Source organism: Melanerpes formicivorus, unplaced genomic scaffold (genome assembly GCF_026170545.1).
Source record: "Melanerpes formicivorus ecotype bairdi unplaced genomic scaffold, bMelFor1.0.p_v2 SCAF_4, whole genome shotgun sequence".
NCBI classification, from domain to species: Eukaryota; Metazoa; Chordata; class Aves; order Piciformes; family Picidae; genus Melanerpes; species Melanerpes formicivorus.
In genome coordinates this window covers 26,417,031-26,434,750 of record NW_027142356.1, presented here as the reverse complement: position 1 = coordinate 26,434,750, position 17,720 = coordinate 26,417,031, and the positions used below count along the sequence as shown (strand labels likewise).

The following is a 17,720-nucleotide window of genomic DNA, read 5'->3' as shown; positions in this document are numbered from 1 at the left end:
CTGGTGGTGCTCCATGGTGCCTGTGGGTAAGAGCTAAGGGGTACCTGTACCTGGATTAGTCAAGCTTTGACCCACTACATTTTTCATTCCTGGTTCCTTAGGGTTGTTAACTCCAAAAGGATGTATAAAAGATCATTCTGATGTGTTTATTTGCAAGAGTCACAGAATGGCTTAGATTGGAACCATTGCCATGGGCTGGGATTGCCTCTGAACTAGACTGAGTTGTCTATGGCCTCATCCAGCCTGGTCTTAAATACCTCCACATCCACAAGTGTTCCAGGAAATCTATTGCAGAGACAAAAATAACTGAGCCAACCATAACAATAGTGTCACAGACACTGCTTACATGGAAAATTACCATGATTGGGCCATTGTAATGTTCCTAAGAGCCAGACATCCAACAGAAGTGGAAGAGCTCTGGCTGCATCAACGTCTTGGAATGGCTGAGAGCATGACTAAAAATTATTCAGAGAGCACATCCCTTTGAAGGGCCCACTTTTGATGGCTGTTGCTCATTTATTCTTCACTTAGCTATGACAAGGACTAGATGGGGACAGAGCTAGCTCACAGTGCTTGGTAGCACTGTGTCTACTGCAGGAGGTAAACACCAGGATCAGCATGAATGAATAAACTCAATGTTGCCCTAAACCCTAAGAGAAAGGGACAGTCAGGCACTGCCTCAAAGATCCTGTCACTCTAAGGAACAAGGTGCTAAGTACATGGCTGCTCTTCATTCATTTCAGGTCAAAGGAAGCTCTCCTGCACCTCTACTCTGCCCTGGTAAGACTACACCTGGAGAAGAGGAGACTCAGGGGTGACCTTATCACTCTCTACAACTACCTGAAGGGGGGTTGTAGACAGGCGGATGATGGTCTCTTCTCCCAGGCACCCAGTACCAGAACAAGAGGACACAGTCTCAGGCTGCGCCAGGGGAGGTTCATGTTGGATGTTTGGAAGAAGTTCTATACAGAAAGAGTGATTGCCCATTGGAATGGGTTGCCCGGGGAGGTGGTGGAGTCGCCGTCATTGAAGGTGTTCAGAAGGAGACTTGATGGGGTGCTTGGTGCCATGGGTTAACTGTTTGGGTGGGTTGGATTGGTTGATGGGTTGGACACGATGATCTTGAAGGTCTCTTCCAACCTGGTTTGGTTTATTCTAATAAAGTTTGTTTATTTTATTCTAATATTATGTCAGTTCTAGGCTTCCCAGTTCAAGAGGGACAGAGATACACTGCACAGTGTCCAGCAGAGACTAGAAGAACGGTGAAGGGACTGGAACATCTGTGAGATGAGGAAATGCTGAGAGACCTGGGTCCTGGAGAAGGTTGAGAGTAGATCTTGTGAATGTTTCTAACTATCTGAATGATGGGTGTCAAGAAGAAGGGAGCAGGCTCTTTTCAGTGGTGTCTTGTGATAGGACAAGGGGCAATGGATGCAAACTGGAATACCAGAAGTTCCACCTTAACTTGAGGAAAAAATGTCTTTGTTGTGAGGATGCTGTAGCCCTGAAGCAGGCTACACAGAGGTCATGGAATCTCCTTCTCTGGAGACTTTCAAGACCTGCCTTAGGTGATCCTGCTCTGACAGCAGGGGTGGACTTGATGGTCTCCAGAGGCCCTTTCCATTCCCTACCATTCTATGATTTCTCTCACAGTATTTCTTTGGGAAGAGGGTGAGGATTGCTGAACCAACCTTAAAATGCATGACCTTTGCCTTTCACTTTCAACAAGCAGAGTATTAGAAATGCATAGAAAAACAAAGAAATACTGAAAAAGGTTCTTAAGGCATTCGTGGACACTTTTGTTTTCCCTCTCCAGTACCACTGAAAGCACTTTTCCAGCACACACACCAGTTTGGTCCCTCTGGTGCTTTTCCACACTGCTGCAGGCAACTCATCTTCTCTACTCATTCAGTGCTTGCCAGGACTGAAAGCAAACACTCTGGCCATAACAAGGGTGTCTGCCATGTGCATTTGCACAGCCTGAACCAGAGAAAGATTAAATGGCTCAGGAGACTGGGTGTGAACTAAGGTTTCCAGACCAAATCAAGAGCAGATTGGGAAGAGCTAAACCTAGGCAACCGTTTGGCATCTAACACAAAACAGAGTTAGGAGTGAAGTCAGTTTTTCAGACAGCAGATGTCTGCATCACAACACCCATCCGTCACCTGGGGGTAGTAACCACAAAGGAAAATGCTCAGGAACGAGAACTCCTCACTTCTCAGAGCTACCTCTCAGTGACAAGACGCCTGTGCTACTTCTCAGGTCTGGTCTATTGAAAGGTTGATGTCCCTTCAGAAAGCTGCCTACTAAAAAACACTTTTAAAACTCCCAGTAAAAGATAATGGGAATTCAGTGCTGGTACAATAATTCACACTTAGCTGCACAGAGGCCATTTGGCCTTCATCTTTGTGCCTGAATGTGCTGGGCGTGAATTAGTGCACTGCAATTCACATGCTGGCGTGGCTTATGGCTTAATTAACACTACCCAAGGAAAAAAAAAGATCATAATTAATAAAGTTAGAGCCCACAAAGCTGGTCACTAGAGAGAGGAAAACAGCCTTGGCAAGGAAAAGTCACAACTGAAATAAGAACGCAAGGTTATAGGCCTGCAGAGTAACACAACTCACCCCTGGCTATTGCAGGAGAACAGAGCGGCAAGTGTTGGGAGAGACTTCGAAATCGTAAAGTCCAGCCCCACTGCCAAGGCAGGTTCCCCAGAAAAAGGTCACACAAGAACATGTGCAGGTGGCTTTAGGATGTCTCCAGAGATGAAAACTCCATCACCTCTCTGGGCAGCCAGGTCCAGTGCTCCAGCAACCATAAAGGAGTCCCTCCTGATGTTTAGATGGAACTTCTTGTATTCAAGTGTGCACACAATACTGCTTGTCCTGTCACTGGGCACAACTGCAAAAGGCCTGGTCCCATCCCCCTGACACCCACCCTTAAGTGTTGATCAGCATTAATGAGGTCCCCACACTCAGTCTTCTCTTACCCAGACCAAAAAGCCTAAATTCTGTCAGCCTTTCCTCAGAAGAGAGGTGTTCCAGTCCCCTCAGGATCTGCGAAGCCCTTATTTTCTGCCGGTGTAGCTCAGAAAGGAAAGTCTTCCTAATGTCTAATCTAAATTGATCATCTTCTAGTTTGAAGCCATTACCCATCTTAATGTCACTCCAAGCTTTTGTCAAAAGTCCCTCTCCAGCTCTCCTGTAGCCCTCTTTAAATACTGGAAGACTAATACAATGTCCCATGTGCTCTACCACTCTATGTCATATGTCACTAGGGAAGAATGACTTCCATGCATTAATTTGAACCATAGTCACCAGCTGCCTTCTGTGATTCAAACCCTACAGCTCCAGCTTCACTGCAACCAGAGCTGTGCTGCTGGCTGAGGAATGCACAATTTGCTATGGATCAAGAGAGGTCAGGCTACTTAGCCTGCAGAAGAGAAGGCTCCAGGGAGACCTTAGAGGAAAGGGACTTCTGACAATAGCTCGGAGTGATCTTAGGATGGACAGTGGCTTCAAACTAGATGAATCTTGATTTAGATTAAACATTAGGAGGCAATTCTTCACCATAAGGGTGGTGAGGAACTGGAACAGATTGCCCAGAGAAGTTGTGGAGGCTCCAAGCCTGGAGGTTTTCAAGGCCAGGTTAGATGAAGCCCTCAGCAACCTGGTCTAGTGGAAAGTGTCCTTGGTCACACTGGGGGTGTTTGAACTAGATGATAAAGTCTTTTCTAAGACAAACCATTCTGATTCTGTGGCAGAGGCTCAGATCCACCTCTAGTGATCTGAGCTGAAGGGCTTGGTTCAGTTCTCCTTGTTTTTATCTCTAGGATCAGCAAGGGTCCAGCAACCATCTCAAACCTTAGTTCTGTTGCCTTTTTAGGGGAAGAAGATAATAATTGTGTGTCTGGCTGGTTGAGGGTGGTTCATTTCTGATACAAAAGGTCCCTGCCAATCCCTAAATATTCTTTGATTTTATGACAGGCAAGTAAAAATAGGACAAGGTCTTGTCTCCCTCCATAACCAAAATATGTGGACTTAGCACTTAGGGACAGAGTTTAATGGCCATGGTGGTCTTAGGTTGAACTCAGTGATCTTGGAGGGCTTTTCCAAGTGAAACAGTTCAATGACTCTATGACCACTTTGGACTGACAGTTACCCTCACTACAGAAAAAACTTTGTCAGAAAATCCCCTTAAAATCTTCTTTATTTAGTGTGAAACTTCAACATGAAAGAAATAGGGCTCCACACAGCCCTCTGCACTACTTAATGGCTTAGGCAAGAATTAAATGGTCTATGGAGTCTTTGCAAGGTTGAATTTCACCCTCTATCAGCTTATAGATTGGTCAGTCATCAGGTGGGGAACTTAATACTCCCAGTTTTAGTTCAGTGCTGCTAATCAAAGCACCGCAGTCTATCCACAGAGCACAACCACCTCCTTTTATCAGGAAAAACCTTCCTCAGCCACTCATTCCATGATGGAAAGAAGGTGGCAAGGCTGCAGGTAATACAAAGTGCCAAGAATAGCAAATATTATAAATATTTCAAGGGTGATTAATCTTTTAAAACAATGAAGTTAGGCAGAAGCCTGGAAGTCAACTTGGCTATTTCACAACTAATAAAACATGTCTCTGGTATTTCATTTTTGACTATATAAAGAGCCTTGTAGTAAAAAGGCAATTATCCACCATTCACTAGCTAACATAACACTTGTACAAGTAAAAAAGAAACACAGGATGTATTTTAGGCACTGACAGTCTTTCCACTGCATTAAAATAGTCGTGAGGCAAATGTTCAGCTCCCATTAAGCAGCACTCTGTCACCAAGGACCAGCCTGCTACCATCATCTATTCCCTCAAGAAAGATAAGGCTGCTTGCTTTAACAGAGTCATTGTCACCAAGCAACTAGCCCTGCTGCTCAGTAATAAATATTTCCACTGTTCCCACAGAAACTGGCTTGGTATTTGGACCTGCTAATGCCTGGAGAGATCAGCTTGACCTTCCAGCACCATCTCCTCACAAATGCACAGTGCTCCCTCCCAACAGTTGTCTCCCAGAAGATGCTGCAGGAGCGCAGGAGGTCAGAACAGGACAGCAGAAGAGGCTCTCCTTCCTTGTAGATGCAACAACTTGAAAGGACTTCAAATGTCATTTTCTACTCTGCAAAGCATAAACTAGTTCATCCACCATGTCACACTAATTCTCCTATGGAGAGACAAGATGTCATCTGTCCCTACGTGCAGGAAGGTCACTTTACAGCTATACCACAACTGTGCATAGAAGAATTCTTTGGGGCAACTCATTCTTTGAAAGCTGGGCCAGTAGCAGCTGTAACCCTGCCAGTTTGAATTGCAGAAAGTATTGGCTTGGAAAGGATACTCAAAGGTCATCTTGTCCAACTCCCTCTGCAGTGAGCAGGGACATCTCCAACTAGATCAGGTTACTCAGGGCTCCATCAGGTTTAGCCTTGAATGTCGCAGGGGATGGGGCTACCACCAACTCTCTGGGCAACTTGTTCCAGTATTTCACTACTCTCATTGTGAATAACTCCCTCCTGATGTCCAGCTTAAACTTACCCTGCTCTAGTTTCAAACTGTTGCCACTAAATGGTTTGGTGCCAGTCGAGTGTTGGGAGTAGGCCCTTAAACTTCATACCACCAGGCTCCAGGATCTGTCAGGCTTTGTCTGAACTGGAGCAGCCTTTTTAGCTTCAGCTCAGCTCTACCTCCACAGTTATTTAAGAAATCTTTGCTGCAGCTACAAGTTGCTGTCAGATCAGATGACTCTCATCCAGCCTAACCCAGCCATAGCAGCACAAATACTACTCCAGTGTCAGGTGCCTTTTTTTTTTTTGTTCTGCAATTTCAGCCAGCTTTTGGTTATGTTACTTCCTAATTTGTCAAGCTTCAATCTTACCAAGCTTTGGGCAAGCATTTGGTCCTAGCCTACAAATCGCATTGTGCATAGGGAGAAAAATATTAAGAAACCAAAGCAATCAGAGCAATGCCTAACTAATCCCAGGGATCAGCAGCAGCAAATAGACTGCAGTCCATTAACCAGTGCAGGAATCAAGTATGAAAAATGACCCCACGCAGCTGCAAGACCAAGGAGGAGCCAACCTGCACAAATTACACTACATTTGCCCAAGCAGGAATCGGGACACTGATAGCTCCCTCTCGCAGCTACAGGGCAGGAGAATCAGAATTTTTTGGGTAGAGAAGACCCAACACAAAAGAGAGACCTGATGGAGCAGGTCTAGAGGAGGCCACAAAGATGATCAATGGGCTGGAGCAGCTTCCGTAGGGGGACAGGCTGAAAGAACTGGGGCTCTTCAGCCTGAAAGAGTCTCCAGGGAGACCTTAGAGCACCCTTCCAAGACCTGAAAGGGGCCTACAAGAAATCTGAGGAAGGAGCTACATTTCAATGTCTGAAGGGGACCTACAAGCAGGCTGGAGAGAAACTCTTTAGAAGGGCTTGTAGTGATAGGATGAGGGGCAATGGTTTGAAACTGGAGCAGGGGAGTTTAGGTTGGATATTAGGAAGAAGTTCTGCATGATGAGAGTGGTGAAACACTGGAACTGGTTGCCCAGGGATGTGATTGAGATCCTGCCCTGAAGACATTCAAGATTAGACTTGATGTAGCCTTGGGCAGCCTGATCTAGTTGGAGGTGTCCCTGCTGAGTGCAGGGGAGTTGGACAAGATGACCTTTGAAGGTCCCTTCTTACCCAACACAGATTCCTAATCCATGTGAATTGAGTCCAACCCCCCACCTGGCTACAACTGCTTATCAGGGACTTGTGGAAAGCACTGAGGTCTTTTGTCAGACTCCTCTTCTTGAGGCTAAACCACCCCAGGCCCCTCAGGTGCTCCTCACCAGACCTGTTCTCCAGAGCCTTTACCAATTTCACTACACTTCCCTAAACCTGCTCCAGCCCCTCAATGTTTTTTTCTGGTAGTGAGCAGCCCAAAACTGGACCCAGGACTCAAGGCAGGGTCTCACCAGTACAGAGTACAGGATGACAATCTCTTCCCTGGTCCTGGTGGTCACACTATTGCTGATGTAGACCAGGATGCTGATGGCCTTCCTGACCACCTGGCACACACTGGCTCATATTCAGCTGACTGTCAACCAGAACAGTTCTTTCTCTCCTGGGCAATATTCCAGCCACCCTGCCCCAAGCCTGGAACATTTGTGGGGTTCTTGTGACCCAAGTGCCACACCTGGACCTATATTCAAATTCTATAGAACTGGCCTCAGCCCATCAATCCAGACTGCCCAAGTCCCTCTGCAGAGCCTTCCTATCCTCAAGTAGACCAATGTCCTCTCTCAACTCAGTGCCATCTTCAAACTTACTGAAGGTGCAATTCCCTCACCCAGAATACTGTTATACATGTTAAACGGAACTGGCTTCAACACTGAGCCTTGGGGAACACCACTTGTGACTAGCCACCAACTGGACTTAATTCTCTACTACACTCTGGGCCCAGCCACCCAGCCAGTTTTCTACCTAGTGAAGCATCCACCTACCCCAGCCATGAGGTCACCATGCCTGTTGACTTTATTGCTTTTGTATCAACTCTGCAACAGAAAGCAGGCAATTTGCATTCTTGCTTTCATCTGAGTAATCATTAGCAGTCATCCATTTTTGGATTGAAGCACCAAGAGCAAGTGAAATACCCATTCTTTGCCTCCCATGGTGAAGTTATGCAGAAAACGAGGTCCTTAACAATAAAAATTTATATCTAAATAAATGATAAGCCAATCTGACTGGTTAATAAAGATCCTTGCACACAACATGCCTTCAGCTCTTTTCCAAAGCCTAAAATAAGTTTCCTGTTTGAAGCCATGCAAAATGTCACCACACAGTGATGCCTACGTCCTCCTTCCTGCCCTGCCCTTACAATCCTTTGCTTTCTATTCTTACTTTGGTCCAGCAGTCTGGAAGTTTTAAGTCTCAGCTCTGCGCCACACATGTGCATGACAGCAATGTATAAGAGCAGGTGTAGGTCTCTCCAACTGAGCTGCTGCCTGTCACGTCCATCTCATTTCCAGTGAACTTTGACAGGGTTCATTTGCTGGGGAAGAGAAATCCCTTTGTTTGAGGTCAAGGGGATGAAGGCTGAGGAAGAGAACAGCTGCTCATTCCACAAAAAATGCCTCTGGGAAATCCACCCATTATAGGCAAAGAGGATCAGTTTGCTCAGGTGCACATGGGGAACGCTTTTCTGGGGGTCCAGGCCTTTGGTTTGCTTAGGGAAAGGCTTTCAATGAGGTGGAGGTACAAGAGCCCTCACAAAGGATGACAAAACTCTTGAAGTTTTTTTGTTGTTTCTGATATTTTGGGTTTGTTTTTTTGTTGTTTTGGTTTTGTTTAATCATTGAATGGTTTGGGTTGCAAGAGACCTTAAAGATCATCTATTTCCAACCCCCCTGCCATGGGCAGTGACACATTCCACCGGACCAGGCTCAAGGCTCTGTCCTTGAACACCTCCAGGGAGGGACATTCACAACCTCCCTGAGCAGCTTGTTGTAGTGAACAGGTTAACTCCCTGGTAGTGTTGCTTTGTCTCTTGGCTGATCCTCCGAGTTCTACCCAACAGATGGATTTACAGGATTTGCCACAACTTAGAAGAGGAGAGAGAGCTTTCCAGGGGTCTCCACACTGGTCCAAGCTGTGTTGCCTACACATGCTGTAAGCTATTTTCCATTCAAGTCAAGAGCAAAGAAAGCATCCACTGCTGAAATCCACCATTATCAGGTACTTCACATGGTTTCAAGGTTTTTTTTCTGAGCTATGATTCAGAGTAGACCAAGCAAAAATAGACAGTACAGTGCCTATACATACAGGATACATCAGATTACCATCACCACTGGGAAATTGCAAGGATTCATGACTTCTTCCCCTTTCATTATTTCTCCAGCTTATCAACACCATGATTTTGTACCAGGCCAGGATCCTGGAAAATTACTTTTCCTCTTGCAGATCACTGAAGTCATCCACCCTTTGACTCCACACCTGTCAGAGGCCAAGACACACAACCCACACCAAGAAATGACACATAAGAGGGGAAAAAAACACACACCAAAAAGATACCTAAAAAAACCCAACAACTAAAAACCCCACAACCAAATAAACCAAAACCACAACAAATATATGAGATTACTGGCCTCAGAAACCTATCAAGAATATAGATCCCACTGCAGATGAAGACACTGTGTCATGAAACACAAACAGGAAATGAGGGAATAAGAGAGAAACAGGAATGAGAAATGACCTGAAATTGTGCCAGGGGAGATTTGAGTTAGGAGATTAGGAAAAACTTCTTTGCTCCAAGAGCAGTCTGGCATCAGAACAGGCTGCCCAGGAAGGGGAAGTCACCATCCCTGGGGTGTTCAAGAAACTCATGGACATGGTACTTCAGTGGCAAAGGTGGTCTTAGATTGAAGATTGGACTTGATGATCTCAGAGGGCTTTTCCAACCAAAATAATTCTATGATTCTATGAGATGCTGTGAGGTCAGACAGTAAAAGCAGTTGATATCAACACTGGGAATCACTAGAAGAAAGGAGTTATTCCAACCCATGAGGTAGGAAACTCAAATGCTTGAATCCTGTTAGACACAATACACGAAAGCTCGCTGCATGCAGTGAAAAGGGACTATCAAAATGCAAACTGAAGCCATTACCTCTCTTCCTGTCACTTCATGACTTAGTCAAAAGTCCCTCCCTAGCTCTCCTGTAGCCCCCTTCAGGTACTAAAATGCTTCTCTGGGGTCTCCATGGAGCCTTCTCCAAGCTGAACAGCCCCAACTTTCTCAGCCTGTCTTCACAGGAGAGGCCAGCCCACTGACCATGCTTTTGGCTTCCTCTGGACCATCTCTAACACTTTCATGACCTTCTTGTGCTGGGGACTCCAAAGATGGACACAGTACTCCCCCTCCCTCATCCTGCTGCCCATGCTGCTTTAGATGGTACTTTCACCATCAATTTATAGGGATCAGAACACACCTTGGTCAGGTGTGTGGTGGTCAGATTCACCAACTGCTCCAAAAACCACAGCAGGTACCCTGTATATTTACTGTGGGGAAGAACTTAAAGACTAGAAATGCTTGCAGGCACCTAGTTTCTGCATCTCTGGTGTTTGCTCATCTGTAGTGTAATAGGGCTGCTAGGATACCTGTGACATTTTCATTTGCTGTGCCTATCAGGCAGGATTTTTCCACCCACAGTAGCATGGTGAATTTAAACCAGTACTGCCAGAAGCAGATTTAAATTGCTAATTGCTGTAACCCTTCAGATTGTTTAATTATAAAGATCGACAACAACATTTACCATTTCATTTGCCTGGAGAAGAATGAAGAGCACCTTTCCTTAACAGGCTGCTTCATTCCACCCCAACTTCTTGGCTCTTATTTTCCAGTCAGAGAGCAGTTTTGCTGGAGGAGCAATAGGATGGAAAACCTTTGTGCCCAGAGGTGTCTCAGAAACACAGAATGGTAGGGGCTGGAAGGGATCACTGAAGATCAGGTAAAATCCCCCTGGCTAGAGTAGAATCACCTAAATAAGGCCACAAAGGCAAGCCTTGAAAGTCTCCAGAGAAGGAGAATCCACCACCCTTGCAGGCAGTGCACTGTTACCCTCCAAGTAAAGAAGTTCCTTCTCATATTCAGATGGAACTTCCTATGTTCAGATTTATGCCCATTACTTCTTGTCCTGTTCTGGCAACTGAGAAGAGCCAGGCCCCATATACCTGACATCCATCCCTTGGTAAGCATTGAGAAGATGCCCCCTCAGCTTGTCATCACCATCAGAAGTGTTGTGAGCAGACAAGTTGCGCTCTATAGATACGTTCAGTCAATTGCACACATTTGGTTCTTTCACCTCCTCCTTCTCTGTACAATGTTGCTCTAGTGTCCTACCTTAATATCTTCAAAGCAGGAGCCCACAGCTTGCATACAAGGAGCCATGTTATGTACAAACACGGTCCCACTGACCTATCATTAGTTAGATTGCTGGTGGAGCTCACCTTCCCTGAAGGTGTCAGGATTTTAGGAGGAAATTTTTCACCATGAGGATGGCAAGATACTGGAACAGGTTGCGCAGACAAGTTGTGGATGTCCCCTTCCCGGAGATCTTCAAGGCCAGGTTGGATGAGGCCCTGACCAGCCTGGTCTAGTGGAAGATGTCTCTGCCCATGGTGGGGGGGGGGTGTAACTAGATGATCTTTAAGGTCCCCTCCAACCTAAATAATTCCATGATTTTCCAAAGCTCTGCTCTGAGTGTTTAGCAGCTCTCAATGCAAAAAGGAGCTCCTGAACATTTCTGGACTTAAAAACCCTGGGTTGTTTAGTCTGGAGATAAAGGATGCTGAGGAGAGCCCTTCTGGCTCTCTGCAAATCTCTGAAAAGGAGGTTGGAGCCAGACAGGGGTTGGTCTCTTCTACCTAGTAACAAGGAATAGGATGAGACAAAGTGTGCTCAAGTTGTACCCAGATAAGCTTAGGCTGGATATCAGAAGAAGGTTCTTGGCTAAAAGGGTTCTCCAAAGGCTGGAAGAGGCTGCCTAGGGAGGTGGTGGAATTCCCATGCCTGGAGGTGTTTCAAAGAGGCAGAGATGTGGTGCTGAGGGTCCTGGTTTAACCCCAGTCTCAGTAGAGTCCATTAATGGTTGGACTCAATAACATTAAAGTCCATTTTCAACCAAAATAATTCTCTGATTCTGTCAATTAAAATAATTTCCCCACTTCAGGTCTAGTTTGCCCATGACAGTAGCTGGTGAATGACCTCACTGTCCTTACCTCAACTCATGACTCTTTCATTATATGTTCTCTCCCTTGTCCAGCTGAGGAAGGGACTCACAGAGTGGCTTTGGTGGGCACCTGGCATCCAGCCACCCTCAATCCACCACAAGCTCCCACATCCCTGCAGCACAACAGCTGTGCCTGACGCTGTTGACTCAGTTCTAAAATGCAGCCTAGCTCTGCAGCATGGTGCTACAACTCATGACTCCACATGGCTTGGTAGGTTACACAGTATACCAGTCCAAACAGCTGTACTGATTCTAAGTTCAGGAGCACTGAGACCATTATGGGAGCCTCTATCTTGCAGCAGAGCATGGACACATCCACTGCAACGCTTGAAATCAGAGTCTAACATGACAGTGGGCAAGACCTCACCCTGGCAGCTGTGGCTAAAGGGGGGCCATGAAGCCCCTTACCGAGGAGTATTCACAGAAGGGAAATTCATTTCCATGCAGAGGTCAGGAGAGGCAATTCCCGTGACACACAACCAACAGAATGGGTTTGGGCACAAAGAAGAAAGAGTCTGCCTTTACACAGTAGCTGAACTCCACAGAAAAAGCTTTTGATGTGTGAGCAAAGTTCTTTGTTTCAAGACATAATTAGACATAGAAACTTAGGAATTCTAAGACCTGGGGTAGAAGCAGGGAGAGAAATCAACATCCTGGAACAAACCCACAGCATTAGTAAAACGCACAGGCAAAACCCTTCCCCCTTTTCTGTTCTCTCTTCCCTTCCCCCAGACAAATGTACACCAGCTCTCACTCACCATGGGCTAAGGGTGTCAAAAGCATTGTGAAGAATAGCAGCTGTGATGACCACATGACTGTGAAGGAGGCCTTGAAAGTATCCCAGCAAAGGATGGTTCAAAGAAAACAAGGTGAGAGCGGTCCTGTGGCACTTGCTTCCAACACTCCAACTGCTGGCCTTCAATTCACATCCAATAGGGGAGGAAAAACCCAATAAAAAAAAAAAAAGGGGGCAAAAAAAAAAAAAGAAGAAAAAAAACCAAAAGCAGCAGCAATCCCACAGCCAGTATCCAGAGTCTGGGACCTGCAAATGAGAAATGAAAGAAAGAAAGAAAAAAAGGCAGTTAGTAAAACAATAAGGGAGACGTTTTCAATCAAGTCTGGGTGCTTTGCTTTGCTGCCAACAGCTGTAAAGGCAAGAAGCCCCTTCCCACCCGGCCCTTCAGATGCATGCACATTGTCTAAAGTGCAGGAATTAAATCACTCCCTGTGCACAGAGCCAGTCTGTGCATCACCAGGGTGCTGCCTCCTCATTCAATGCAGGGCCGGAGACAACAGTTTTGAACAGTGATGCCCACAGGTCCAATGATTCCATGGGCTTGAAAGCTGACTAGGAGAAAAAAAAAGTCCATCATATCATCCTATGCACATAGGGCCTCTGAGACAGGCTGTAACTCTGCTGAAAATGTTTGGGTGTCTATAAATCACAGAAGAAAAAAAAAAAAGTTGAAATGTGTTTAACTGATGCTGAGGCTCTGTACAGATTCATAGAATGGTTTTTGTAGGGAGGGACTTCAAATATCATCTAGTTCCAATCCCACAGGCAAGGACAGCTTCCACTAGAGCAGGTTGCTCAAGGTCTCACCCAGCCTGGCCTTGAACACCTCCAGGGAGGGACCATCTGCAGCCTCCATGGGCAACCTGTTCCAGTGTCTCCCCACCCTCAATGGAAAGAATTTCTCCTAGTCTCCAGTCTAAATCTCCCCTCTCCCATCTCAAATATGAGAGGCCAAGGTATAAACACAAACCATACTTCTGTGGTTTGCTCTGGGATTTTTGTTGCACATACTCAAGATTGTCCCCCTGTACTCAGTCAGCACTGGCAAGGCTACCCCTTGAGTCCCAGATTCATTGTTGGAGCTGTAACTCCAAGACAGACATTGAGTTGCTCAAGTATGTCCAGAAAAGGACAAGAAAGCTGGTGAAGGGTCTAGAGAATAGGTCTGGTGAGCAGCAGCTAAGGGAACCATGACTGTTGAGTCCGGTGAAGAATAGTCTGAGGGGAGACCCCATTGCTCTCCACAGCTCCCTGAAAGGAGGTTGAAGCCAAAGGGAAAATGGTCTTTTCTGCTTAGCAATAAGTGACAGAAGAAGAAGAAATGGCCACAAACTGCATGAGGGAAGGTTTAGGTTGGAGATTAGAAAAAAAACCTACACTGAAAAGGTTCTCAGAGACTGGAAGGAGCTCCCCAGGGAGACGGTTGAATCCCCATCCCTGGAAGTGTTTCAAAGAGGCAGAGACATGGTGCTGAGGGCCATGGTTTACTGTCAGACTTAGAGGTAGAGAATGGTTGGACTCAAACATCTTTTCCAACATAAACTATTCCCAAAGCCTCTTTAACCTCCTATCTGAGTAGAATCTGGAGCTTTAAACCCAAGCAGAGCCTAAAATTCATCCTTACCCAACAGCTTCTTTCTGTGGTGACTGCCAGTGAGGCAGTTTCTCACTCTTAGTTGAGCTCCACAGTTATTCATTGGGGGATTAAAAATCATGGACTTATCCATCCCACAGGCTTCCTGGAAACATAGGGAAGCGTGAATCCATGCTTGAACAGAAGCTCTCACCAAATAGGAGAACCTATTACAGCTTCCCATCATTTTAATCTCTCAAGAAGAGGCTAAATCACCACAGTGACTTAACTTTGGCAGGAAAAAAAACAACAGCTCTACAGAGTTAAACCATGGCATCATTTTGAGAGTTAGCTTCCCACTGGCTTTGAAATGATGATAAAATATGAGGAATTGAAAAGTATTTTTCCTATCTGTTTTGAACTCCCTAGACTCTGCAGACTTCACAGCAGAGGTCTAATTAAAAATCTCTCCAAATATCTCTGATCAACAGAAGTTATTCTTCTCTGAGCAAAGAAGCTGTTTTTGCCAAGTTTTCTTCTTACCCAAGACACAGCCTGAGCCAAAAAGCCATATGAAAATCTGAGCTGCATGCCATTGTGATGTGGGGATATTGCTGCAACTCTGGTATGACAAAGTGGCTTTTGTTTTGCCTCCTATCTCTGCTGATCAACTAAATCAAACCCCACATTGTTCAGAACCTATGTCTATGAGGAAGCTGCATTTTTTTCCTGATATATATATCTGCTAGGCCTGCCAAGATTTTATTCTCCCAGTCTGCTGGAATCTCCTCCCTAGTCTATCCTTGCAAACTGTTCACTCAGCTATGGGTTTTAGTTTCCAAAGTTTTTTTCCCAGCTCCCTAATTGGGGTGACTGAAAGGCCCAAGGTCAAAATGCAGTCAAGTGGCTTCTGTATAGACACAGAATAGAAAGGGTTGGAAGAGACCTCCGAAGATCAAGTCCAACCTCCCTACCAGAGCAGCATGACCTAGGGCAGGTCACACAGGAATGTATCCAGACAGGTCTTGAAAGTCTCTCTGAGAAGGAGATTTCACCACCTATCTGGGCAGCCTGTTCCAGGGCTCCAGCAGCCTCACAATAAATAAGTTTTCCTCGTGTTGAGGTGGAACTTCCTGGGTCCCAGTTTGTATCCATTGCCCCTTGTCCTACCACAGGACACCACTGGGACGAGACTGCTCCCTTCTTGACACCCCCCCTTCAGATATTTATAAATAGGAAATAGATCCCCTCCCAGTCTGCTCTTCTCCAGGTCAAACAACCCCAGGTGTCTCAGCCTCTCCTTGTCAGACAAAAACGGTATAAAACATGATAAGAAATAAAATAATAAGACATAAAGCAGAATAAGGCATAGAACAGTAGGGGTTGAAGGGACCTCTGGAGACCAAGCCTTGCAAATGAAATTTTGCTTGAGCTGGGACCAGTCAGAATGGTCACTAATAACATTTAAAGCCTGGCTTTTAAAAGGAGGCACAAGCTTCATGGGTATTTCAAGCCATGCATTCTAAATGGTGATCAGGTTCTCCACTGCTATTTTAGGAGGCTACCAGCACACACCAGGCTACATCACTGGCCAGACTCAATGCACACATTGTCAGCAGCATCTTCTACTTAAGTTTTAGATGTAAGACGGCTTTGGTGATACTGAATTTGAAAAGTTGTCCAGGGAAAAGGGGAAACATGACCCCCATTTTCAAAAGGGAAGGAAAAGTAGACCTGAGGAGCTACAGGCCAGTCAGTCTCCTCTCTGTGCCCAGCAAGATCACAGAGCAGATCCATAGATTCGTATAGTGGTTTGGGTCGGGAGGTACTTTCAAAGTCATCTAGTTCTGACCCTGCTGCCATGGAAAGGAACACTTTCCACTAGGCCAGCTTGCTCAAGGCCCTGTCCAACCTAGATTAGGCATTACGAGGAAATTTTTCCCCATGAGGGTGGTGAGGCACTGGAACAGGTTGCCAAGAGAGGTTGTGAAGACTTCAAGCCTGAAAGTGTTGAAAGCCAGGTTGGATGAGGCCTTGAACAATCCAGTCTGATAGGAAATGTCCCTGCCCATGGCAGGAGGTGTAAACTACATGGTATTTGGAGTCACAGAATGGTTTAGGTAGGAAGAGATTTCATGAGATAGAGGAAAGCTGTCCAAGCACAGGGACACATCCCTGAAGAAAAAGCTCAGCTAGGCAGTGCAGGAGCGGATGTTTGCTTTCTGATTTTTATTTAGTTAAGCTGAATCAAGTTCTGCATAATCTAAATCTGTTAGAAAGAGATAACATTCTGGTTACAGCAAAAGGGGTTTTGGGGTGTAATCTCAAGAAGTCAAAAATTAATTCTGCTACCTATCCCACAGAGAGAGAATTGTCAACAAAATGTTTGCACAGTGGCCTCTAAAATTATTGTTATCTGTCTATGCATTCCTGTATGACAGGTTTCAAGGATGTGTTCTATGGTCTCATGAGCTGAAGGTGCATGAGCAATGGGATTTACCTTCCCTTTGCAGGATCCAACCAATAATTGTTGTGAATTAATGTGTTAAAAGCACCAGAACTGCAGATAAAGATTTTATGCTACTGCAAAGAGCTCCTGGGCAAAACAGAAGACAGGAGTAGCTCTGAATTATGCACCATTTACTCCAGTTTCACATTTGGCAAAAAAGAATTACAGAATTATTGAACTGTTTGGGGTGGAAAAGACCTCTAAGATCGAGTCCAGGTGTCAAACCGGCACCAGCACGGACATCAAACCATGTCCTAAAGTGCAGTGCCTGTACATTTCTTGCACACCTCCAGAGATGGAAATTCTACCACCTCCTTGGGCAGCCTGTTCCAATGCCTGACCACTCCTGCAGCAAAGAAATTTTTACTCATCTACAACCTAAACCTCCCCTGGTGCAACCCGAGGCCATTTCCTCTCATTGTGCACCCTGGTTCCTTGTGGTGTCTCCATGCATGTCTAAGCACTTCAATATTCCTAGACTTACTTTCCTTCCTGCTAAAGTAGAACAAGCCAGAGATGCAGCTTGTCAGCCTGCACACCATGGCTGGCACTACAATGCCTTCAAGCATGCCCCTGCAAATATTCCAACCTCTTAGCCTTCAGCTCATGCAGAAACCTCAATAGATCCAAAACATATTTGGAGAAATGCCAAGATCACTTAACAACATGGGGCACTACAAGATTTAGTTGGAGTTGTATTTCCTAGAACCATAGAATAGCTTGGGTTGGAAGAGACCTTAAAGGTCACCTAATTCCAGCCCTGGGCAGGGACACCTTCCACTAACCCAGCTTGCTCAAGGCCTCATCCAACCTGGCCTTGAAGACCTACAGGAACAGATCAACAGCCTCCCTGGGCAAATTTGTTCCAGCATCTCCCCACCCTCACTGGAAAGAATTTCTTTCTAGTCTCCAATCTAAATCTCCCTTCTTCCAGCTCAAAGCCATTGCTCCTCATCCTATTGCTACAAGCCCTTGTCAAAAGTCCCTCCCCAGATTTCTCACGGTCCCCTTCAGGTACTAGTAGGAT

At 45.6% G+C, this 17,720-nt stretch overlaps 1 protein-coding gene across 28 annotated transcripts in view; it reads right to left on the bottom strand.

Moving 5' to 3' along the window:
- The window catches only part of ADGRL3 (adhesion G protein-coupled receptor L3), a 614,635-nt gene that overhangs the window by 382,610 nt on the left and 214,305 nt on the right, over positions 1 to 17,720 (bottom strand). For all 28 annotated transcript variants that reach the window (XM_068137418.1, XM_068137413.1, XM_068137416.1 and 25 more), the window contains one exon: positions 12,574 to 12,857. In XM_068137418.1, the coding sequence (XP_067993519.1) occupies positions 12,574 to 12,628 (55 nt within the window). In that variant the 5' untranslated portion in view covers positions 12,629 to 12,857. The remainder of the gene's footprint in view (positions 1 to 12,573; positions 12,858 to 17,720) is intronic.